Genomic DNA, 27,150 nt, shown 5'->3' with positions numbered 1-27,150 from the left:
GGGTCGGCCTCTGGAATCAGATCAAATGCCCTGGGTGGTGGTGCGAACAAAGGATCCACTTCGGGAAAGTCGTATTCCTGGTCGTAATGTTGGTAAGTTGACGTCGCTCTGATATCCAATAGTTCTTCCCGGCTGTATGTAATAACACTTAAGATTTTCTGGGCCAACAATGTAAGAAATAATACATACAAAAGCATGTGGGGACAGCAGACTGGGATAGGGAGAGATTGAATATGTCCGTAAACACACCAGCCAGCTGGTCTGCGTATGCTCTGAGGACGTGGCTAGGGATGCCGTCTTGGCCGGCAGCATTGCGATGGTTAACACGTTTAAATGTCTTACTCACGTCGGCCATGGAGAAGTAGAGCTCGCAGTCCTTGGTAGCGGGCCACATCGGTGGCACTGTATTATTCTCAAAGGGGGCAAAGAAGGTTTTTAGTTTGTCTTGGAAGTAAGACATCGGTGTCCATGACGTGGCTGGCTTTCTTTTTGTAGTCCGTGATTGCCTGTAGACCCTGCCACGTACGTCTTATGTCTGAGCCATTGAATTGCGACTCCACTTTGTCCCTTTACCGATATTTTGCTTGTTTGATTGCCTTTCGGAGGGAATAACTACACTGTTTGTATTCAGCCATATTCCCAGTCATCTTTCCATGGTTAAATGTGGTGGTTCGCGCTTTCAGCTTTGCGCGAATGCCGCCATCTATCCACGGTCCCTGGTTAGGGTAGGTTTTAATAGTCACAGTGGGTACAACATCTCCAATGCACTTCCTTATAAACTCACTCATCGATTCAGAGTATAAATTGATATTATTCTTTGAGGCTACCCGGAACATGTGATCAAAACAATCTTGAAGCGTGGATTCCGATTGGTCAGACCAGCGTTAAATAGTTCTTGTCACAGGTACATCCTGTTTGAGTTTCTGCCTATAGGACGGGAGGAGCAAAATGGAGTCGTAGTCAGATTTGCTGAAAGGAGGGCGTGGGAGAGCCTTGTATGCATCGCGGAAGTTAGAGTAGCAGTGATCCAGTGTTTTTCCAGCGCGAGTGCTAAAATCAATATGCTGATAGAATTTAGGTAGCCTTGTTCTCAAATTTGCTTTGTTAAAATCCCCAGCTACAATAAATGCAGCCTCAGGTTATATGGTTTCCAGTTTGCATAGAGTCCAGTGAAGTTCCTTGAGGACCATCATGATATCGGCAAGAGGGGGGATATATACGGCTTTGACATTAACCGATGAGAATTCTCTTGGGAGATAATATGGTCTGCATTGGATTGTGAGGAATTCTAGGTCAGGTGAACAAAAGGACTTGAGTTCCTGTATGTTGTTACGATTATGCCATAAATTCTTAATCATGAAGCATACACCCCCCGCCCTTCTTCTTCCCAGAGAGATGTTTATTTCTGTCGGTGTGACGCATAAAGAATCCCGGTGGCTGTACCGACTCCGACAACATATCCCGAGAAAGCCATGTTTCTGTGAAACAGAGTATATTACAATCCCTGATGTCTCTCTGGAAAGCAACCCTTGCCCTAATTTAATCTACCTTGTTATCTAGAGACTTGACATTGGCGAGTAATATACTCAGAAGCGGTGGGTGGTGTGCACGAATCTGAAGTCTGACCAGAAGGTCAGAAGGTCTTCTGCGGCGAGGTTGTTTGGGTCGGCCTCTGGAATCAGATCAAATGACCTGGTGCGAACAAAGGATCCGCTTCGGGAAAGTCGTATTCCTGGTCTAATGTTGGTAAGTTGACGTCACTCTGATATCCAATAGTTCTTCCCGGCTGTATGTAATAACACTTAAGATTTTCTGGGCCAACAATGTAAGAAATAATACATACAAAAACAAAATACTGCATAGTTTTCTAAGGACTAGAAGTGAGGTGACGCTGTCTGTCGGCACCATCTTGCTACCAAGTCATACTGTGCTGTTTCGGTCTACACAGAGACCTTCACCAGAAAATGAAATAGGAGAGATCAGCCATGCTGGGTCACCTGCAGCAGTCCTATGCCACAGAGTCCTGGATGAGCCACACAACTACTGTTCCTACCAGGCCTTGAGATGCACAGCAGAGCAAAAGAATGCACACATTTCTGTGTGCTGCGTGTACAAATGCAAGTACCTTGCCCCAAGGCTACTCAAACAATAGGATCTCAAAGTACAGTTTCTGTTAACCTAACCACTAAAAATAGAAATTCTCTCTGTGTTAATATTGAGGCATGTTGCTTTGTATTATTGGATGCATGTATCAACAATCCACAAGGTTTTCCTTGACTCTTCCATTTTTGCGTTAACTCGACGAGGTCAACTGATTGTTCAAGGTATTGCAAATGCTTTTGTTACTCAGATATGGCTGTGTTTGTTATCAATTTGATTTGAAAACAAATCAAAACAATAAGCATCACATCGTAAGAAAAACATTACATCATAAAAGCATCCATATAAATTCATAGTCATTATCACCTTTACTAGAGCCGTAATACGTTGTGTCCTTACTTAGACAGTGGGGAGCTTTTTCTGTGAATAAAAAAATACTTGAGGAGTGTTAAGTTTCCTGAAAATGAATGAAAATAAATCAATACAAATGCATCCATATTCAACCTATTTATATAAAATGTTGATGATCTTTCTAAAATGCAAGCCACGGTGGCTTATGCCTTCTGTCTTAATTGAAATGCAAAGGGGACATCTCTCTCTCTCTAATCCTGTGATGGGATTTATTCCATAGTCTTTACTAGGTTACGCTGTTTACCAATTTGAGGTCCAGGGCACTTCCCTGAGGACCAGTCTAGAAGAGATGCACGCAGCATCAACTTGAAGATAAACAACAACAACCTCTATGGCTTTCTCTTACCTCACAGTTACTGTATTAACTTCCAGGTCCAGCCATTTATTTCAAAACACAGAGTCCCCTCACAGTGCAAACAACTTAGCCCTCTCTGTTTCACATTCAAACCTTCTATGTGAGGCTTTGGGAGTAAGAGACTCCAGTCTTATTAGATAGAGAGGAAGCATTTTAAATCTGGGGCAAAGTGCCATTAAATCTTCCCATAAGGGGACCAGTACAGCACAGCAGCGGCTCAGGCGGCAATCTATAGAAACTGCCAAGGAGTCGTCTACTACGCTGAAAGACCTATTCTAATAGTTCAGAGAGATCTAAAATGATCCCAGATAAATGGATAAAAAACCCATGTATCTAATAAACAAGGAGTCTAATCCAAAACAAGACTAGTCTAAGACTACCAACAATGAGATTTAAAGAAAAGGACCAGTAAGGTCAAAGAAGTTGTGACTGCCATTGCCCACTGTGAATTGTAGGGTACCTCACATTCGACTTGTCCAATGTCCACCAGCCCAGAGTCTGCGCCATGGCAAGAAGTTCCATTTGATTTGTGAAGCCAGGCGGTGATACAATTACCTGCGTGTCAGAGTTAGACACACTAGGGGTAATGACCCAACCTGAGTTGGACTCAGCTGACCAGGCAGAGGATGGATAGGAGGAGAAATTGAAAGGAGAGAGAAGGAGGAGGGAGATCCGTCTGTGTATATCAATGAGAAGTTTTATTAGCCTAGTGCTAGACACTCCACCAAAGGTCAGGTGACAGCAGAGGAGAGGAGCACCTACTTTAGTTAAGGAGGAGAGGCGGAATCCCTTGGCCTTTCTCTTCCCTGCGTTCTCGTTGAGGTAATTGCCGATGGCCAGCAGGTACTCCAGCACGGAGACAAACGACCTGGAGCTGTACAACTGCGTGCACATCCTGATCTTCTGGTTAATCAGCTGAAAGACAAAGATGGTGGTTCAGGAGAAGTAATTTCACTCTAATCCAACTGCATACTCACTCTCTCTTTTTGTCTGAATCAGACTCACTTGTTTTGTCTGATTCATGAGCTTATGAGAGTTGAGTAAACCCAGGCGAAATCCTTTTAGGTTTTCAAGTAAATTTGCAGTCAGACTAGAGATGTGACAAAATTTCAATAGCACACATTTATTTTGGATAATAGGCTTGTATTTTGAAGTAAACAAGTAGATTGACTTGTTCTACATTGCAAAAGTAATTATATTTTCAACATATGCATTTCATTGTGGTTTTCAGATTATATTATTTATTATCATTCATACTACACAGTTTTTAACCATCCTATCACAAGCGATTGTGTCTTATATCTAAGAAACATGGTGCACACTGCACGATATTCATAGAATGGCAGCTGTATATTAAAAATGGGACAGGTATTAGATTTTGTTTGCAATCTCTCTCAACAACACAGAATTTCTAGGTCTGCTAGTAAAGTAAGGAGGAAGGTGAGGAGGGGATGTAGTGGGGAGACAGAGCAGCCCTCTGGAAAAACAAATCCACTTAGCAAAGGTGCGTGTCTGATACAACATCCAACCATATGCTCAAGTTTACAAAGTAACTTCCCATAGCACACCAGTGTGACCTCCTCAAGCCTTAACAGAGCAGAATGCAAATACTGTAACGGGCGTCGTATGAAGTGGACTAAGGCGCAGCGGGTTGAGTGCTCATTTTAACTTTTATTTGAACACTAAACAAAACAAAACAAGAACACGAACGAACGCACAGTAATGCAGGCTACACACTGCTATGCAAAAACAACTTCCCACAAAAGACAGGTGAAAAAAGGGCTACCTAAGTATGACTCCCAATCAGCAACAACGATGTACAGCTGTTCCTGATTGAGAGCCATACCAGGCCAACAAAGAAATACACAACATAGAAAAACCATAGAAATACAAACCATAGAACAATACCCCAAAACCCCGGAACACATAAAACAAACACCCCTCTTACATAAGAACATATCCCAACAAACCCCGAACCACATAAAACAAACACCCCCTGCTACGTCCTGACCAAACTACAATAACAAATAACCCCTTTACTGGTCAGCACGTGACAAATACAAAGAATGCAAATCAGGTTTTGAAGGGGGCAACCTCTCACTGCAGCCTGGTCTCATAGACTAGACATAACATAGTAAATGTAAATCTGGGAACTCTAATTAGTATGATATGTTACATTTGGTATGCACGTATTGGCGTTTACAAAACGACAGACGGTTACTTAAAACCTCTACAGGATCGGTGGGTCCCCGACGGGACGGTTGAGCTAACATAGGCTAATGCGATTAGCTTGAGGTTGTAAGTAACAAGAAAAGTTCCCAGGACATAGACATATCTGATATTGGCAGAAAGCTTAAATTCTTGTTAATCTAACTGCACTGTCCAATTGAATTGATTGTGCAAAGAATAGGTTTGACATACAAATACAAACTGCTGGGCTCATGACAGCAACAAGAATATTAATTGTCACCCTATGCTGCAAAATTGACAATAATAGTTTCTTGCATAGCAGAAGATCGGAGTAAGATCTTATCAGATACAAATATCCTATTTGGATTTAGAGGTACAGACCATGTACCATAGTAATAGAAGTCAACCCGACTGTGTGACTAACCAAAACTCCAACAACAAATGAATGCAAGGCACAGGCAGGTGTTACTATCTCACATAATTATCTTTAGGATAATCCTGCAATATACAGTACACACACAGAATGCAGTACACACACCATTCCATAATCATGTGTGACTAACACTGTGCTACTGTCTATGAATTGCAACTACATTTTGGAAAGTATTTTTAGATGGTAGAGGGGTGAATAGGGTTTTCATACAATATTTGTAAACAACATTTGGATTTTACAAATTGCTATTTAATATATTAAGGTGTGAGGTGGAACATTTATTTGTTGAATTAAGGCGATAGAAAATGATTTGCATTTCACAAATGTAGAAGGGCATGTAAAAGTGCATCTCATGCCATTCTTTCATGAGTGGAATTTAACTATCCAGCGACAAATGAATGGAACAAAAATACTTCAGTTTCGCACTTTAACTCTAAGAGCTTAGGTACTTTTAAAGAGGAGAAAGCCTTTGTGTTTCTTACTTACTTTTCCAGATGTCCATTTTATTTATGTTATAAACCATGATGAATTAAGATTACATTTTGCATTAGAGAATTGACTTATGTTCTTCTTTTATATATTTTTGTTAGATTTGTTAGATTATCAGCCTACATTGCAGGAACAAAATTTCATACAAAGCAACTTCTTGATGAAACACAATTCACATTAACAAAGTAAATTATTGCAGAGGATACCGTCTTTGAAAGTTAAACATAATATATTCCATGCAATACATTGTAATGTAAATATCTTGTGCACCCATTCAATTGTTATTAGGTATTTCGCTTATGCTCAAGTCTAGTCTATCCTGTGTATGTGACAATACAACTTTTTTTGTCTACCAGTTGAATGCACTAGCTATCTGCATCTACAGCAGATAGATAATGGTCACAGTGAGTTGTTAATGCAGAGTGGAGAGAATATGAGCCTAGGCAGAACACAACAGGTGTTTCTGGATGCTGAATTCTACAGAGGTTAAAAGTGTCTATGTGAGTTTAAACAGGACAACAGAAAGATGACAGCAATCGGTAAGTCATTGAGAGAGGACATCAGTTCAGTATGTGAATCTATGATAACAACGCAGAAGTCAGATTATCTCAAGGGACAATCAAGGCGGAACAACATCGTTGTTGACGGAATTGCAGAATCTCCACGAGATGACACCTAATTCAGAATAATTCTCTAAATGTACCGCTTTTATTTTTATGTGGTTGTTTCCCCAACTTCTTGTAGAGTCAAATGTCTGAAGGGGAGGACAATGTGAACAGAATGATCACTGAGAAACTGAAGACGGACCACAGGAAGATTGAGGTGGAACGAGCCCACAGTACTGGAAAACTCGCCACCGGCCCAGGTGACAGGCCCAGGCTGATAGTGGTCAAGTTCCTGAGGTTCAAGGACAAGGTGGCTGTTCTAGAAAGAGCCAAGAACTTGAGAGGAACGTACATCTTCCTCAACGAGGACTATCCTTAAACTGTGCGCCAGAAGAGGAAAAGACTTATCCCAGCCATGAAAGCTGCCAGAGCACATGGGGACATTGCTTACATCTGCTATGGCAGGCTCATTGTCTACCCTCCCTCCCAAAAGCTTGGACAGGATGAGAGAGCCAAGCCACTTGACGGACTTCTGAATTATGCTGTTGTTTTTTTCTCTTGTTTGTTCTTTTCCATATTTTGTCTATCTGATCAGCTACATAGGAAAGGGCTAAAATAGCCCATATTATTATATGTAGTCTTAAAAATTAGGTTAATGAAACCAATAACTTGCTAACATCAGTTAATGTTCATATATTAGCCATCTTTGAGACTCACTTAGATCATTCCTTTGATGATGCAGCAGTAGCAATACAAGAAGGATATAACATCTACAGAAGAGACAGGAATGCCCATGGGGGTGGTGTTGTTGTATATTTTTAGAGCCATATCCCTGTAATGCTTAGAGAAGATCTTATGTCAAGTGTTATTGAAGTGTTGTTTTTGCAGGTTCACCTGCCTCATCTAATGCCTATTGTTTTAGGGTGTTGCTATAGGCCACCAAGTGCTAACAGTCAATATTTAGATTATGTGTGTGAAGAACTTGATAGTGTTTGTGATGTTAACAGAGAGGTATATTTTCTGGGTGACCTGAACTGGTTAGCAAATAGCTGTCCTCTTAAGAGGAAGCATCTAAATGTGACTTATGCCTGTAATATGACTCAGGTCATACCAATAGTGTTGGATCTGTGACATTCACTGGTATTGATCATATCTTCACTAATGCTGCAGAGCTTTGCTCCAAAGCAATATCAGTACCCATTGGCTGTAGTGACCCTAACATTGTGGCAATAACAAGGAAAGCCAAAGTGCCAAAGGTTAGGCCTAAAGAAAGTTATAAGAGATCATACAAAATTATTTCTCATGACTCTTTTGTTGAAGATATAGCACATTTATGTTGCTCTGATGTGTATGAGTAAGTGAAGTATTTGTAAAAGGATTCATGTCAATTGTTGACAAGCATGCACCTGTTTAAGAAAGCAACTGTGATAACTGTTAGAGCCCTCTGGATTGATGATGAATTGAAAAATGTTATGGTTCAAATAAATTATGCAAAAGAGGTGGCAAACAATTCAGGCTGCTCAGTTGATTGGATGACATACTGTAAATTGAGACATTTTGTGACTTAACTTAACAAAAATAATAAGAATGTACATTACCAAACCAAGATAAATGACACAAAACACAATAAAAAAATAATTTGGAGTACCTCAAATGATATCATGGGCAGAAAACCCAGTTCAGCTCCATCGTTCATTGAAGTTGATGGGTCATTTATAACAAAACCATTTGATATTTTAATAACTATTTCACTGGTAAAGTGGGAAAACTCAGAAGTGAAATGACAACATTGAACAATGAACCATTGATGTATGAAATATCTAATAATGAAAGAGAAGGATTGCTATTTTGAATTTGGTCAAAATCATGTGGGGGAGGTGGAAAAATTATTATTATCCATCAATAATGATAAGCCACCAGGTATAGACAATCTTGATGGAAAACTATTGAGAATGGTAGCAGTCTGTATTGCCACCTCTATTTTCGAAATCCTTAGCCAAAGCTTAAAGGAGTGTGTGTGTACACAAGAGTGGAAGGAAGCTAAAGCAATCCACTTCCTAAAAATAGTAAAGCTCCTTTTGCTGGCTCTAACAACCACGCAATCAGTTTGCCGCCTGTTATTAGTAAACTGATGGAGAGAATTGTTTGACCAAATACAATGCTATTTTTCAGAGAACAAGTTAACAACTGACTTTCAGCATGCATATAGAGAAGGGCACTCAACTTGTACTGCACTGACTCAGATGACAGATGATTGGTTAAACTAAATACATAATAAGATGATAGTTGGAGGTGTATGGTTACATTTCAGTGTAGCCTTTGATGTTATTGATCAGAAATTGTTATTGACGAAACTCACTTGCTATGGCTTTACATCACATGGTTGGATAGTTATTTATCCAATTTATTTATCCAATAGAACCCAGAGTGTTCTTCAATGGAAGCTTCTATAACACTAGATATTTACCGTGCGGTGTCCCTCAGGGCAGTTCCCTTGGGCCGTTACTCTTCTCAATTTCTACAAATGATTTGCCACTGGACTTACACAAGGCTAGAATGACTTTGACACAAACATCAACTGTACTAGTTGTTCAGGCTCTGTTCTTGTCCCATCTTGATTACTGTCCGGTAATATGGTCAAGTGCAGCAAAGAAAGACGTAGCAAAGCTGCAGCTGGCTCAAAACAGAGCAGCACACCATGAAGCCCTTAACTGCAAAATAGAGAACTAACATCAACAACATGCCTGCCAGTCTTTCCTGATTGAGGGTTGAGTAGAGATTAAGTACTTCTCTTCTAGTTTTTATGAGAAGTATTACTGTAATGAAAATTCCAGATAGTCTGCATAATCGAATAACATTCAGCTCAGACACCCATACATACCCCACAAGACATGCCACAAGGGGTCTCATCAAAGTCTCCAAGTCCAAAATGAATTCACGGCAACGCACAGTATTATACAGAGCCATGATCACATGAAACTCCAAAGCAAACAGCAAAATTACCTTTAAAAAAGGGGACACACACAGACACATTCTAACACACATTTTTTTGTATTGTTTGTATATTTTTTTGCATTGTTTGTTTATTGTTTTATTTTACATTTGTGTGACTGTCCTTGACTATCAGTGTATCAGTGTTTTGTTACTTGTCATGTTTTGTATTTTTTGTGGACTCCAGGAAAAGTAGCTGCTGCTTCAGAAAAAGCTAATGAGGATCAGAATAAACCAATAAACATTCCATATGTCCTACCACTCAGAATGCATGTCCAAAACATTGCTTCATACTAAGTTCAGACATAGGATCTTAATTTGATTACTCTGTTACAGGGGAACTTTCCTGCAATGAAGGACATTTTACATTTGTAGTGTATTTGAAGTTTAAAAGGGCTTCTGAAGTGTGTAATTTCCACTTTGAAATTTCAGACTTGATTTTGCTGCTGTAAAAAACTGGCTCAAATTAAGATCCTACAGCTGTAGTATGCTAGTGTTGATATTAAGCTAATGTTCATATCAGGCCAAAGTGAACTCACCGGCTGCAGATCCTCCATGCTTATGGGCAGCTCTCTTAGAGTCAGCAGCAGGTCCAGTCTGGAGTTCAGGTAAGGAATGTTGCACATCTGTAATGGGGAGGCAGTTACATGAGTAATACACAGTCACAGAATGTAGACACAGAACCCACACACACATACCACATGCACACCACACACAAACACGCACACAAACACACACAATATCACACATTCTACTTATATGTGATTATTCAGATTGATTTAAAAAACACTCCGTCTACTGGGATCCGCTTAAGAGACACTATGGGGTGGCTACTAATTACTTCTTCCTAAAGACTCTCCTCAACCCTTCTTCTCTAACAGGAGCAGCTACATCTAAGAGCTAAGATTCCCTGGTGGGTATGTTGTGGGCTGTCTTGTCTTCAGTCTGATTTAGCAGAGAAGCTGAAGGCTTGACATCTTGAAACGATTGGCTGAGCTGCCTAGTCGACCTTTGGGTTGGTTGCTAACCTCTAATAAATCACTCTGGGTTGTCACGCAACAGTGTGTCATTCATGCACAGGTGCATTAGGCCCCAGAAGCCAAAGGGCCTTGGTCTGATGGGGATTAGTGAAAGATGTTAGGTTTGGGGTTATTTCTTGATCTTAGTAATTATTCAGCTACTACAGGCAGCGGGTAGCTGAATATTTTGTAATATACATTTTACAAGACCCGTTTATTAACATACTGATACATATGACCTACCTAAATAAAAACTTTACTTTGAAAATCGTTACAAGGGACATCCCTTTTTAGTTTATCTCAAAGGTTAAATATGGGACTCACTAAAACCCCTCTTACCCAGAAAACCTTGGAAACACTACAGGATGCATGTGAACTGAGGACACAAACTGTGATGCTAAGCCCTTCCACCATGAGAGGTGTTACTGCCACAATGTCTCCCAACATATCCCTATGCATGGTGTCAGATCATGGTGTGAAGAACATGGCCGGCTGATCTTGCTTCTTGGCGCATCTGCCATCCCTTCTGCCCATCATCAACCACATGGGGTACTTTTACAGTGTATCTAGAGGTGAGAAGCCTCATCATCCAGTATGTGGGAAGGATAATAAAGGTGACTAAGGATACAGCAGGACTCCATAAGGAGAAGAGGAGTCATAGAGGAAGAAATGCATATTATTACCATGCAAATCATTGATGCAGAAATTACATAACATCAGCATCCTGGAAAAAACTTTAAAGGTACACCTCAACAAAATTACATATTGGTTTCCTTACTAACGATTTGGCATTTGTGGCACAATTCCCATTCTAGTCATGGGTCCGATATTAGCATTTTTCGCACATCATGTTCAAATAATCTCTAAGTGACTTAGTTTCACAATAAATGTAATATACTTTTGGATGATTTGAATGTGATGCATGAAAAATACTAATATCAGTCCCATGACATGAATGGGATTTGTGCAACAAATGCTAAAACATTAGCATGTGGAAACAGTGCCAGGGTAACTAGACCAAAGCATGGATTGCTGTCATAACTTGTCCATAGACTGCTTGCAGGGTAAGTAAATCAATGTGTCATTATGTAATTTGGGTGAACTAAACCTTTTCAGGAATTGAAAAATGTGGTTTATTTTGTAGATCCATCACATCCGCTCATTAAAATTCACAAGGTGTTTTTAATTACTTTAATTGGTCATCCATTTATGAAGCATGCACAGCACATGGACGGTAAGAGCTTCTTTTAATTTATGTAAACAAAATCAAAATTGGCAAACATTAAGGTTTATCTAGGACATGTGTGATAAGTAGGTATGGTAAGGCATTACCCTAGTCTTGGAAAGCTTGGCATGCTTAGATACTTACCTCCATCATGTACTGGTCCACAACATGTAGCTCTGACACAGACCCCTTGTAAGATTTATACATTTCCACATCGTCTGAGGTAGGTACATATCTATAAAGGAAACATATTTAACATATTTAAATGTATGTCTTTGTTATGTTATTTTTTATGTCTTTGTTAAACATAAATCACAACATAAATCCCAGTTTGACATTTTTCATGTCATAAGAGAGTTCCCTCTTGATTGTGTCATAAGAGTCAATAAGCAATGTTAGGGTTGAGTGGATCCGCTCTGCTTTGCTGCAGATTCAAACAGTAGCTGACATCTTATCGATACGGTGTGACATTTCATTCCTCCTCAATGTCTAATAATAAGTCAGGCTAAATATAATGCCTCCCTCAGTCAGTCAGTATAGCACTGATCAGTTGTCTACATAGTCTGAATGGCACTGAGGCTTTGGTAATTGAAAAAAAGGAGTCACCTTTTCAGTTACAATGCATAAATTAAGTGAAATACAACAAACACTTTTTCACAAGACACACAATCCGGGCTTCATCCAAAATGGCACCAAGTAGTGGTAGCCAGGTAGTGCTCTATAAAGGAAATAGGTCAGGGTCCCATTTAGGATCATGCAATGCCATACCCCCTTTCTCTGATAGAGCCATAATGCTAGGCTGATTTCCAGTGACCCAGAGAAAGGGGAGTGATTAAAAGCCAAGTAGCTCTGATGGCCTCCGTCAGCTCCTATGAAGCAGCAGGACCGTTGATGCCAGCCACGGCCATCCATTCATTCACTTGCACTGAGTTTGAACCTAAATGGAATCTCTTTTTCTCCCGTCCTCTGTCATCTGAGTGTATTTCAACTCCAAACCAGACATTCACTTTTTCATGAGCCCTGGGATGTGGCGCTGGATTGGAGCTATAGAGCTATAGCCGCATGTCATTAATATTGGAGGCCCTGTGGGGAGTGGTATCTATCAGAGATTGTATTCCTGATGCCCACGCGATGCCACATTAAAATATATATTACGTTTTCATAGAATAAATATAATCCTCTATGAGGTACATTAGATCACTGTTCTTTGATCAGGTCAGCACCTCACCGAAAGAAAGCACTGAGTAAACTGTAGAGACGGAGGTAAGCATTTTACTCGGCTTTCAGTGTTATACCCCTGAGTGTAACTCAATAGTGTCTATCTCCTCAAATACCTCACCAATGAAAGTTTTATTAGTAGTCTGCTCTGGTAAAAGGTTCTGGCATCTGCTCTTTAGTATTAGAGCAAACGCTATAGAGACTACTGCTTGTGCCTCTCTTACTCACATGAACTGGCAGTGACTTCACTTGCCATGTCTCATAGGCTTCATTGGGTTTATTCCTGTATGTATGATCCCTGTATGTACCCTGCACTCGTAACACTTGTCTTACACAACCTAATGTTTTACCAACATGCAATCTTACTGGTCTTGTGTATGTACCATGTAAAATCTTACAAGTTATACTGCTGCCCTGCATCGGACTTGATACAATCCTGCATCAAGTCTGAATCTGTTTTCTTCTCAATGCAGGCAACTGCAGTTGTATCCAAATTCGAGATTAATCTGCAACATGAATGTGTAATCCCTTCTTACCTCCTCAGGGAAGTGATCTGTTCATCAGAGAAGCCTCCCTCACCCTCATTAACCAAGAACAGTTTGTCCTTTAGTTCTCCTGGCTGCACATGGAAACTTTTGAGGAAAATATCTGGGGGAATAATCAGGAAAACAAAATCAACACACTCACTCAACAACGACACATGAATGGTTTTACTCTTGACAGGGAGATACTCTTTTTCCTGTACCTGCAACTTGAAATGAAATAACTGAAGACAAAAGGTGCTTGGATTAATTATCTCTCTCGAGTGCCTTTGGGGTGCACTCATTTGTATTCTATCAAATCCAAACTGATGGGAATTTTTGTTTTACCTAACAACCTCTGTGTATGCTGCAGGAGCTGGGAGAAAAACAATTAATTAGTAGTACACTATCACTCTAAAACACTTTAAAATGAAATATGGTAAGGAATTATTGTGATATGCAGTCAGGGATGGATTCATGCACTGATTGAGTAACACCCAGTTCAAGGTTAAGGTTTTAGAAGTAATATGCAGCTAGATTCTATGCTATTCTCCTCGTCTTAATTTAACAGGTCGACCGTCAGTTAATTAAAAAGCCCCAATCTGACAGGGGTGTGCGGGGTGCTCACTGCACTCTGCTTCTTTATGTATTGATCATTCTACTCCGCTCTGGGCCAAAGCAAGAGGTCTCATCTAGAAGAAGAAATAATGTTTAAGTATTTCCTACATTACAAGGTCATTTTAAACACCACGCCACAAATATATCAAATCCCCCCCGTCCTTTTTACTTTCCTTTCCTCCATGTTAATTATGTTACCTTGGACCACGATTTTCTTATATTATGTTTAATAGGAAAATGGTGGTCCTCTGTAGCTCAGCTGGTAGAGCATGGTGCTTACAACAGCAGGATAGTGGGTTAAATTCCAAGGACCACCTATACGTTAAAATGTTATGCACGCATGACTGTAAGTCACTTTGAGTCTGCTAAATGAAATAAATGATATACACTGCTCAAAAAAATAAAGGGAACACCTAAACAACACAATGTAACGCCAAGTCAATCACACTTCTGTGAAATCAAACTGTCCACTTAGGAAGCAACACTGATTGACAAAAAATTTCACATGCTGTTGTGCAAATGGAATAGACAACAGTTGGAAATTATAGGCAATTAGCAAGACACCCCCAATAAAGGAGTGGTTCTGCAGGTGGGGACCACAGACCACTTCTCAGTTCCTATGCTTCCTGGCTGATGTTTTGGTCACTTTTGAATGCTGGCGGTGCTTTCACTCTAGTGGTAGCATGAGACGGAGTCTACAACCCACACAAGTGGCTCAGGTAGTGCAGCTCATCCAGGATGGCACATCAATGCGAGCTGTGGCAAGAAGGTTTGCTGTGTCTGTCAGCGTAGTGTCCAGAGTATGGAGGCGCTACCAGGAGACAGGCCAGTACATCAGGAGACGTGGAGGAGGCCGTAGGAGGGCAACAACCCAGCAGCAGGACCCCTACCTCCGCCTTTGTGCAAGGAGGAGCAGGAGGAGCACTGCCAGAGCCCTGCAAAATGACCTCCAGCAGGCCACAAATGTGCATGTGTCTGCTCAAACGGTCAGAAACAGACTCCATGAGGGTGGTATGAGGGCCCGACGTCCACAGGTGGGGGTTGTGCTTACAGCCCAACACCGTGCAGGACGTTTGGCATTTGCCAGAGAACACCAAGATTGGCAAATTCGCCACTGGCGCCCTGTGCTCTTCACAGATGAAAGCAGGTTCACACTGAGCACATGTGACAGACGTGACAGAGTCTGGAGACACCGTGGAGAACGTTCTGCTGCCTGCAACATCCTCCAGCATGACCGGTTTGGCGGTGGGTCAGTCATGGTGTGGGGTGGCATTTCTTTGGGGGGCCGCACAGCCCTCCATGTGCTCCCCAGAGGTAGCCTGACTTCCATTAGGTACCGAGATGAGATCCTCAGACCCCTTGTGAGACCAAATGCTGGTGCAGTTGGCCCTGGGTTCCTCCTAATGCAAGACAATGCTAGACCTCATGTGGCTGGAGTGTGTCAGCAGTTCCTGCAAGAGAAAGGCATTGATGCTATGGACTGGCCCGCCCGTTCCCCAGACCTGAATCCAATTGAGCACATCTGGGACATCATGTCTCGCTCCATCCACCAACGTCACGTTGCACCACAGACTGTCCAGGAGTTGGCGGATGCTTTAGTCCAGGTCTGGGAGGAGATCCCTCAGGAGACCATCCGCCACCTCATCAGGAGCATGCCCAGGCGTTGTAGGGAGGTCATACAGGCACGTGGAGGCCACACACACTACTGAGCTTCATTTTGACTTGTTTTAAGGACATTACATCAAAGTTGGATCAGCCTGTAGTGTGGTTTTCCTCTTTAATTTTGAGTGTGACTCCAAATCCAGACCTCCATGGGTTGATACAGTGGATTTCCATTGATTATTTTTGTGTGATTTTGTTGTCAGCACATTCAACTATGTAAAGAAAAAATAATTTAATAAGATTATTTCTTTCATTCAGATCTAGGATGTGTTGTTTAAGTGTTCCCTTTATTTTTTTGAGCAGTATATTATAGAACATTTGTGTTGAGTGAGTGTTGAGAAGTCCAGGTATAGTGGGTAGTCAGTCACAACCCTTGATGTTTTCATTTACCTTGGATGTAATGTGACAAGACTGATATTTCTAATCTTGCCACATCAAGACTAAAGTTATTTTCTATTCAAATGTCAGTGTCTGTGTAACAATTAACATGACAAAATGTGTCAAAATCATCCTGATATACGACATCCAGTGATGACAGGGTAACGGTAAATGTCCCACGGGGGACCAGTACAAAAAAAAGTATGAAAATGTATGCATTTGGAAGACCCATTTGCGACAAAGCTTTAACTTCCTGACTGATGTCTTGAGATGTTGCTTTAATATATCTACATAATTTTCCTGCCTCATGATGCCATCTATTTTGTGAAGTGCACCAGTCCCTCCTGCAGCAAAGCACCGCCACAACATGATGCTGCCACCCCCATGCTTCACGGTTGGGATGGTGTTCTTCGGCTTGCAAGCATCCCCCTTTTTCCTCCAAACATTACGGTCATTATGGCCAAACTGTTCTATTTTTGTTTCATCAGACTAGAGGACATTTCTACAAAAAGTACGATCTTTGTCCCCATGTGCAGTTGCAAACCGTAGTCTGGCTTTTTTATGGCAGTTTTGGAGCAGTGGCTTCTTCCTTGCTGAGCGGGCTATCAAGTTATATCGATATAGGACTCGTTTTACTGTGGATATAGATACTTTTGTGCCTGTTTCCTCCAGCATCTTCACAAGGTCCTTTGCTGTTGTTCTGGGATTGATTTGCACTTTTTGCACCAAAGTACGTTCATCTCTATGAGACAGAACGCGTCTCCTTCCTGAGCGGTATGACGGCTGCGTGGTCCCATGGTGTTTATACTTGCGTACTATTGTTTGTACAGATGAACGTAGTACCTTCAGGCATTTGGAAATTGCTCCCAAGGATGAACCAGACTTGTGGAGGTCTACAATTTTTTTCTGAGGTCTTGGCTGATTTCTTTTGATTTTCCCATGATGTCAAGCAAAGAGGCACTGAGTTTGAAGGTAATTCTTGAAATACATCCACAGGTACACCTCCAATTGACTCAAATGATGTCAATTAGCCTATCAGAAGCTTCTAAAGCCATGACATCATTTTCTGGAATTTTACAAGCTGTTTAAAGGCACAGTCAACTTAGTGTATGTAAACTTCTGAACCACTGGAATTGTGATACAGTGAATTATAAGTGAAGTAATTTGTCTGTAAACAATTGTTGGATAAATTACTTGTGTCATGCACAAAGTACAGTGGGGCAAAAAAGTATTTAGTCAGCCACCAATTGTGCAAGTTCTCCCACTTAAAAAGATGAGAGAGGCCTGTAAGTTTCATCATAGGTTCACTTCAACTATGACAGACAAAATGAGAAGAAAAAAAATCCAGAAAATCACATTGTAGGATTTTTAATGAATTTATTTGCAAATTATGGTGGAAAATAAGTATTTGGTCAATAACAAAAGTTTATCTCAATACTTTGTTATACACCCTTTGTTGGCAATGACACAGGTCAAATGTTTTCTGTAAGTCTTCACAAGGTTTTCACACACTGTCGCTGGTATTTTGGCCCATTCCTCCATGCAGATCTCCTCTAGAGCAGTGATGTTTTGGGGCTGTCGCTGGGCAACACGGACTTTGAACTCCCTCCAAAGATTTTCTATGGGGTTGAGATCTGGAGACTGGCTAGGCCACTCCAGGACCTTGAAATGCTTCTTACGAAGCCACTCCTTCGTTGCCCGGGCGTTGTGTTTGGGATCATTGTCATGCTGAAAGACCCAGCCACGTTTCATCTTCAATGCCCTTGCTGATGGAAGGAGGTTTTCACTCAAAATCTCACGATACATGGCCCCATTCATTCTTTCCTTTACACGGATCAGTCGTCCTGGTCCCTTTGCAGAAAAACAGCCCCAAAGCATGATGTTTCCACCCCCATGCTTCACAGTAGGTATGGTGAACTTTGGATGCAACTCAGCATTCTTTGTCCTCCAAACACGACAAGTTGAGTTTTTACCAAAAAGTTCTATTTTGGTTTCATCTGACCATATGACATTCTCCCAATCCTCTTCTGGATCATCAAAATGCTCTCTAGCAAACTTCAGACGGGCCTGGACATGTACTGGCTTAAGCAGGGGGACACGTCTGGCACTGCAGGATTTGAGTCCCTGGCGGCGTAGTGTGTTACTGATGGTAGGCTTTGTTACTTTGGTCCCAGATCTCTGCAGGTCATTCACTAGGTCCCCCCGTGTGCTTCTGGGATTTTTGCTCAACGTTCTTGTGATCATTTTGACCCCACGGGGTGAGATCTTGCGTGGAGCCCCAGATCGAGGGAGATTATCAGTGGTCTTGTATGTCTTCCATTTCCTAATAATTGCTCCCACAGTTGATTTCTTCAAACCAAGCTGCTTACCTATTGCAGATTCAGTCTTCCCAGCCTGGTGCAGGTCTACAATTTTGTTTCTGGTGTCCTTTGACAGCTCTTTGGTCTTGGCCATAGTGGAGTTTGGAGTGTGACTGTTTGAGGTTGTGGACAGGTGTCTTTTATACTGATAACAAGTTCAAACAGGTGCCATTAATACAGTTAACGAGTGGAGGACAGAGGAGCCTCTTAAAGAAGAAGTTACAGGTCTGTGAGAGCCAGAAATCTTGCTTGTTTGTAGGTGACCAAATACTTATTTTCCACCATAATTTGCAAATAAATTCATAAAAAATCCTACAATGTGATTTTCTGGATTTATTTTCTAATTTTGTCTGTCATAGTTGACGTGTACCTATGATGAAAAATACAGGCCTCTCTCATCTTTTTAAGTGGGAGAACTTGCACAATTGGTGGCTGACTAAATACTTTTTTGCCCCACTGTAGATGTCCTAACCGACTTGCCAAAACTATAGTTTGTTAACAAGAAATTTGTGGAGTGGTTGAAAAACGAGTTTTAATGTTTCCAACCTAAGCGTATGTAAACTTCCGACTTCAACTGTATTTGGCTAAGGTGTATGTAAACTCACAATACTCCATATTCAAGTAATTTACAATACTATGAAGGGGCAGACATGGAGATAGACAGGGCATGGGTGCTGAAAGTAGGCTAATTAATGTAAACTGTCTTCATTTTAATTTGACTTTAGGCTGCTAACAACAAGAGGGCTTTGCGTTGGAGCCTATTTTTTCCTATTAAAAAAATAAGAGGTAAGCCTACCTGTTTAACAGATGAAATGATAGTTTACTATCCATTTACTTTGTCAGTCAATTCCTTCAGTCATCATACACTAGTTAAATATCTCTGTGTCAGTGAAGGGCTTGTGTGTTAAAACCAGGGCTCGAATTGAGAGCGTATGTGAGGGAATTGTGGCTTTTGTTAAAGAAAATGGCTAAAAGCATAGGCCTACCTCTTGTTACCATAAAAATGATGGACCTGATTATATAAAGTGATCTATAACGAGGCTTTAGTCCGCAATGCTTTATACAAGAAACAAGCTGTTAAATGCAGGGGAAAGACGTGACTCTGATGCATATGGGATATCTTTGGTTTCTCTACATGACATTCAGAGGCTGTGCTACAACCCTCTATAGCCAAGGAGACAAAAATGTACTTTGCTTGGGAAGTAATGTGTGATTCTGTCACTATCAATTGATGTTCATTTAAACAGGCTATTAAAAAACATACTAACACTAAATCAGTCAGGAGCAAGCTAGCTAAGGAACAAAAAAGTATTATTTAGGCTATATTATTATTATTTCAAGCCTATAGCTTGCCATTTAAGGAATAAATTGTGAAGCATTTGTGACACATTACAGGCTGGCAGGATCACTCATGATTTCAACAACACATCAACAACATCACTTCAACAATATGCCTATACATTTCGCATTTAGGCTGTATATAATGACATTTTCAAAAATAATCACTTAGAATTATATAATAATGAAATGAAAAATGCCATATTAGGCTGTACAGTCATTCTACACTGCCTTTGAATTCACTCTTAGAAACTCGAGTTTGGCCAGTCTGTAACACTCGTCGTTGAAGGGGGACCAAAACGCAGCGGGTAAAGTGCTCATCCTCTTATTTATTAAAGAAAACCCTTAATCAATACAAAACAAACGACGAAAACAGTCCAGTAAGGTGCATAGACTATACTAGAAACAACCACCCACAAAACCCAGTGAAAACAAACACAACTAAATATGGCCTCCAATTAGAGACAACAACAACCAGCTGACTCTAATTGGAGGTCATTGACAAAACTCACATAGAACTAGAAAAGCTAGATAAACATAGAAATAAGAAAACTAGAACCTAAACCCACAATACCCAACCACACAAAACAAACACCCCCTGCCACGCCCTGACCAACTACAATGACAAATAGCCCCTTTTACTGGCCAGGACGTGACACAGTCTTTGGTTTGAGGATCATGCGGTGAGCTATGCATACCTACATTTTTACATTTGAGTCATTTAGCAGACGGTCTTATCCAGAGCGACTTAGTTAGTACATTCAGTTAGTACCTAGTTTGTTAATTTAGCCTAGCAGATGCTCTTGTACTCCCATGCCCTAATCCAGGCTGTATCACATCCGGTCGTGATTGGGAGTCCCATAGGGCGGCGCACAATTTGGCCGGGATAGGCCATCATTATAAATAAGAATTTGTTCTTAACTGACTTGCCTAGTTAAATAAAGGTTAAATAAAAAATGAAATACATTAAAAAAATTACAGTCAACACAAATCAATTTTTTAACAACAATATCATGGAATCAAACATTAGTGTTGCATGGGTTAAAAAAAGCCATATTACAACCTATGTGTTGTGATATTTGCGTTGTTTGCTCTATAACCTGTTAGTCCATATGCCTTGCGACCATGATATATAGGCCTAAAGGCCGAGACAATAAGAAGACACAGTAGCAGAATAAATTAAACCAGAGAGCAACCTCTGTCAGGTGATGTCCACAAAGTATATTGCATGTAACAAACAGTTAACCTACAGAATGGTCAAGTAAGTTAATGTTTCTGACATTTTCGGACCACTAAACAACTATTGATATAGAACCACGGAGAGTTCCCGCAAGTCGCAAAGAAAACAAGAGCTGCCTCCACTATTCCAAAACCATTTCAACTTCAACATTTAAACATCACCGATGCTTAGTCTAATACAATCACAACTAAAAGATGCCAAAAACGATTTAGTCCAATCAACATGAGCTAAATATGATGGTGTGTTTGCGTGCATGTTTGTGTAAGTAGAAAAAACATGTTGACTCACCCTACTTGTAAAGAAACACCAATGCCATCCTCCTCTCTTTCATGTTGACGAAACGGTCTATCACTTTGTCTGACAGTACACACTTTTATTTTTTGTTGTCCTAGGCTACCTGGCTAAATGGTTGTTCGCTAGCCTAACTTCCTTTCATGGGCAACTTTAGCTAGTTAACATTAGCCGTCTACATCTAGCCACATATTGAACTTCCATCGTCTCAGGCCAGGGGCACAATGTATGAATTGGCCAGTACGGAAAATTAAGTAAAACCACAAGACCAAATACCTATCTCCATCCATGGCTAATTTAGGAAAAGGCCAATTTTAGCTACCTAGCCACCGGAAGACAACAACACAATAAGATGCAAGAATTCAAATTGCTTCTGTCAATGACGTATGCTCTCAATACAATTTTCATAGAAGTGACACCATATCCAAACTGGCTTCCCTTGACACTTTTTCTTGGTGCGCCAGGACCATTCACAGTTGAGCTCACTCAGTTTAGCTCAATGCTGATTGGCTATTATTTTGTACTTTTTTATCAAGGGAGGCCAAATGCTCACTGGCTTCCTTGCATTCAATACTATGGGCGGCAACAATGTCATGCTCTATTGGACCAGACAGCATCAGATAGATGGCCTACACATACAGACAGAAGGGCGCTGTTTCACTCACTCAGAAGCTTTCTCCAGTGAAATACATTCAGCCTCTTGTGAATTGAAGGAAAATGATGAAACACAGAAGAGACAAAAGATAAATTATTGTTTCCCAAATGAAAAGAAGTTGATCATTGATGATCAGATACTTCAATTGTAACTGGTTCTGTTGCACAACATTTTTACAATTGATAAACAACTTTAGCACTGTTCTAAACTTAGACTATCCTGTTTTTTTACCCATACCCTGTATAGAAATCACAAGCACTCCGGTGGAGGAGCATGCGCTCATTTGTTGTCATGCCCTACTGTGGTATTACAAAATATTCTAGTTGTCTCCAGTCAGGTGAAATGATGTAGAATTGCATGAAATGCGTTTATAAAAGGCAATTTTTTTCTTGAACTGCAAATAAGATTATAGATTAATGCAGTGCTTTTATTAAAATAGAGATATTTTCACCCCTACCCTTGTCTGCAGTGGTCTGTGACTCTACAACCTTCTGGCTACTTTGCCATGTAATGCTTACAAAACCAAGAACAGTTTCTAAAACTGCATATCTAAGGCACTGGTCTGTTCTAGGAGTGAGGGTAAATGGTAGGCATGTTCTCTGCTATACACTTTATGTTTTCATTATTATTTGGGGTTCAGGAGAGGGTCACTTGTTTTTGTTTTTTTCAAACGTTCAGGGAGGGTCAGGTAAAAAATATATTTTACTGAAGGTAGGGCCATTTATTTTCATTTCAGAGAGGTCCGATGTTCTCCAGGTATCACTTATTATAAATAATATATAGTTCCTTAGAAAATAGCCATTTCGGATGTCACCAAGCAGGCCAAAACGCCATCCCACCAAAAAAAGGCGGTCTTTTAAAACGGTTCTTAAACTAAGGGCATTATCATCATTTTCACAATTTCACAGTATTATTGCAACATCATAGTGTATAAATATATATATTTCTTTTTAACAATAAAATCACATCTTTGACTGCACTAAGCCTTTAAGAGCGGTGATGTTCTATTAAAGATTAAGTGTTCAAGAAATTACCTGATGTTGCTATGCTGCTGCCTAGCCTTAGCTTTGGCAGAAAGTTATAGAAACAGACAGTTTTGCTTGTTAATTTGCTCTTGGCCAAACTTTTTTTTTTATCCTAACAAATTAGGATACAGAAATGTAGAGTGTATCCCACTGGGGGCAGAGTGAACCACAGGTGTACTTTTAATTGCTAATCCAGTCATTTCTGACTGTGCATCCCAAATGGCACCCTATTCCCTACATAGTGCATTACTTTTGACCAGGGTTCATAGGGCTGTCGGGAATAAGGTGCCATTTGGGGAACACCCTCAGTCCTCAATGAGACACTGGATAATGCTCTCAACACCACCTTGATTAGACACGCTAACATAAGAGCATACTAGGGAGCTCTCGTGTCGAATCAATCACCATATTAATTAAGCACATTTTTAAAAGTACAAGAAGGGCAAGCTCTGGGATGGCACTACACAGTGCACAATAAAATGTTTCCTCTTAAAACTGAGTGGGGTATTTGAACGTGAGGCCTTGCTGATGTTTTCCTCTCTGTGTGAAACAACTAATGTATTAATACTATGAGGTTAACTAGTCTTTTTTGCTCGTCTTAGAAAACTGACCATTGCAGTCTTCTAAGCTATCAAACAGATAAAAGTATTGAGCAAATCCAACTGGCGTAATCTTCTTCTGCTACAGATGTAGGATCTTAATTTGAGCCAGTTTGATACAGCAGGAAAATAATCCAGCAGCAACATGACATGTGATTTATTATGTGTATTATAATAAATTGAACATTTTCATAAGGAAAAATCAAGTCTGAAATTTCAAAGTGGTATTTACAAACTCCAGAAGCCTTTTTAAAACTGAAATACACTACAAGTATAAAATGTCCTGCATTGCAGGGAAGTTCTCCTGCAACAGGGTGATCAAATTAAGATCCTACATTTGTAACTAGCTATATAGAATGTTCTTCACTCTTTGATATTCAATATTTTTCTAATCAATTTAGTCCAACACAGTGTATTTCGTCGGTAATACCTGGAAAAAGAGTGAGTCATGACCTGAGCAGTGGTTATTGACTACATAGTATTAGACCCACAATAAGTTATTCTGTTCTGTTTATCTCCTCTCAGGGTTCAGATATTTTCTTGAAGGAATGAAGACAAACACAACACCATAACCACCTGTCCATGACCATCCTGCATGCCTCCCCTGCTCCCCTGCACTTATCTACGTGTTGTCATGCACCCTGCCTGTGGCATAGAGACAGGCTATAGCCCACAGAGACCACATATAAGCTCACTGCTAGAAGGGAAAATACTCTTAATCTCATCATAATACCGCCACCTGGATATAGATAGTTCATATCCATCTGTTTGAATGTAAAACTGTAAGCTATATGCATAGCACTTTGTCATTAAGGATAAGAGTGTTATGATTGCAAACGCAGAACATAACCGTTATACTGTAATAACTACGTATAATAATAACCATTAATTATTTATCTAAATGATTTATTGTAATTTACAATACACTAATAGAAGTCATACTGTATGTATCTAGCGACAGTATTAGCTATAGCTCCTTGGATAAATAGAGAAAATACTGTCACTGTCCATGTGAAACAGGAAAATAATAGATAACAGCTAGTTAGCAGAGATCCTGCTGATGAGCATGCAGAGCTCATCTAAAGCAAGCATAATCTGTGTGTGTGTGTGTGTGTGTGTGTGTGTGTGTGTGTGTGTGTGTGTGTGTGTGTGTGTGTGTGTGTGTGTGTGTGTGTGTGTGTGTGTGTGTGTGTGTGTGTGTGTGTGTAGCACACTTTTCCCTCTCTCATGCTGGCAGCAGAGAGACGCATCACCTGGAGTTCCCCACAGGCGGTAGTCACCAAGCACAGTGCTTTACATTTACACCATTTTAGCAGACACTCTTATCCAGAGCGACTTACAGTAGTTAATGCGTACATTCTCGTACTGCTCCCCAGTGGACATCAAACCCACAGCCCTGGCATGGCACGCACCATGCTCTACCAACTGAACCACATGGGACTGCCTAGTCAGAGCACAACTTTCCAGGGCACAGAAAGGAGAGGAGCACACTTGGAGTGTATCCTATCCTGTTCTATCCTATGACAGACGCACATAGCAACAGTCGCACAGGACTCCATCCATAATTCATGGCCATGCATACTCTAATTGTGTTGCCAGCCTGCACACTTGTACTGATGCCATTTAACAACCCTCTCTGCTGCACCACACGTGTATCACTTCACTCTTTCTTCGAAGACCTGCGAGAAGAGAACTCTCTAAAATCTTTCTTCCTCATTCTCACACGCCACATGCACACACTTTATCCATTGGTCTTAGGTTGCCTTGAGCTACGCCAAGTCATAGACTTGGTCCCGAGTGGTGCAGCGAGACACTGCATCTCAGTGCTGGAGGCATCATTACAGACCCTGGTTCGATTCCAGGCTGTATCACAACTGGCCGTGATTGGGAGTCCCATAGGGCGGCGCACAATTAGCCCAGAGTTTTCCGGGTTAGGGTTTGGCCGGGGTAGGCCGTCATTGTAAATAAGAATTTGTTCTTAACTGACTTGCCTAGTTAAATAAAGGTTAAATAAATAAAATTGATTCTCCACTGAACAGCAGTCAAAGCCATCAAGTGAAGAAGAAAAAAGATGGAAGCTTTACCCATAGAAATAGAATGTATAGAATGAGCATCCCCATTTAATAGCCAGGGTTAGCGGGTCCAAGCTCGTTCTATTAATTCTATTTTTATGGCTTTACCAAGGTTCTGATAGACTCAGACTGCCCCCTGTAGACATGCAGTGCAGTTCACAAGGGAGGACAACCCATATCTGTATCTACACTGAAACTAGCAGCATTATTCTTCAAGGATGGTTATCCGAAAATGTATGCAGTCACTACTGTAAATCGTTCTAGATAAGAGCTTTTGCTAAATTAATAAAATGCTAAAAAAAAAAAATCTCTTAATGTCTGAAAGCATTAATTCTATTCCAATGCTTCAATGTTCAACCTAATCCTTCAATGTTGGTTATTTCTTGCGTCTTGTTATGTAGCTGCTGTACAACATTTTTTGCATCTTTCCTCAAGCAAATACATGTGGTATGGAGATTAGATGGAGAATGAGTCAATACACCGAAGTAAAGCTCATAGAGTTTCCTATTAAGTACTACCATCTGGTGGTTGCAAAAAGGTGTTACTTATTTTTTACAACTCAACTACAGTAATCAAGCACTGCGTGTAGTTTCAAACAAATCTGTTATCAGCAAGAAAATAATGTTGATGGGTCTGATAAGAGGAATACCTATGTGAGAATGCTGTTCATAGACTACAGCTCAGCGTTCAAAACCGTAGTCCCCTCCAAGCTCAGCATCAAGCTTGGGACCCTGGGACTGAACACCTGCCTCTGCAAGTGGATTCTGGACTTCCTGACGGGCCGACCCCAGGTGGTGAGGATAGGTAACATCACCTCAACCATGCTGACACGCAACACGGGGGGCCCCACAGGGGTGTGTGCATAGTCCTGTCCTGTACACCCTATTCACCCACGGCTGCGTGACCACGCAGGACTCCAACACCATCATCCAGTGTGATGATGACACGACGGTGGTAGGCTTGATCACGGGCACAATGAGACAGCCTGCAGGGAGGAGGTCAGTGACCTGGCAGTGTGGTGCCAGGAAAACAACCTCTCCCACAACATCATTAAGACCAAGGAGCTGATCGTGGACTACAGGAAACGGTGGGTCAAGTACGCACCATCCACATCGACAGGGCTGTAGGGGAGTGGGTCCAATGCTTCAAGTTACTTGGTGTCAAATTCACTAAAGAATTAAAATGTTCCACACACACACACGCACACAGTCGTGAATAAGGCATGACAGCGCCTCGTCTGCCTCATGAGATTGAAAAGATTTGGTATGGGCCCTCAAATCCGAAAGTTCTACAGCTGCACCATTGAGAGCATCTTGACTGGCTGCATCACTGCTTGGTATGGCAACTGCACCGCC

The 27,150-nt window shown here is 40.9% G+C and overlaps 1 protein-coding gene across 1 annotated transcript in view; it reads right to left on the bottom strand.

Moving 5' to 3' along the window:
* LOC106572638 (uncharacterized) overlaps nt 1-27,150 on the bottom strand; it is a 43,659-nt gene that overhangs the window by 9,120 nt on the left and 7,389 nt on the right. Inside the window, exons 9-12 of the mRNA XM_082962183.1 lie at nt 13,573-13,684; nt 11,963-12,053; nt 10,114-10,200; nt 3,629-3,781 (exon numbers count right to left, since the gene is read on the bottom strand). Of these exons, the coding sequence (XP_082818309.1) occupies nt 3,629-3,781; nt 10,114-10,200; nt 11,963-12,053; nt 13,573-13,684 (443 nt within the window). The remainder of the gene's footprint in view (nt 1-3,628; nt 3,782-10,113; nt 10,201-11,962; nt 12,054-13,572; nt 13,685-27,150) is intronic.

Source organism: Salmo salar, chromosome 15 (assembly GCF_965601325.2).
Source record: "Salmo salar chromosome 15, fSalSal1, whole genome shotgun sequence".
NCBI lineage: Eukaryota > Metazoa > Chordata > Actinopteri > Salmoniformes > Salmonidae > Salmo > Salmo salar.
Note: the sequence above shows the minus strand (reverse complement) of the source record. Positions and strands in the feature narration are given on the sequence as shown.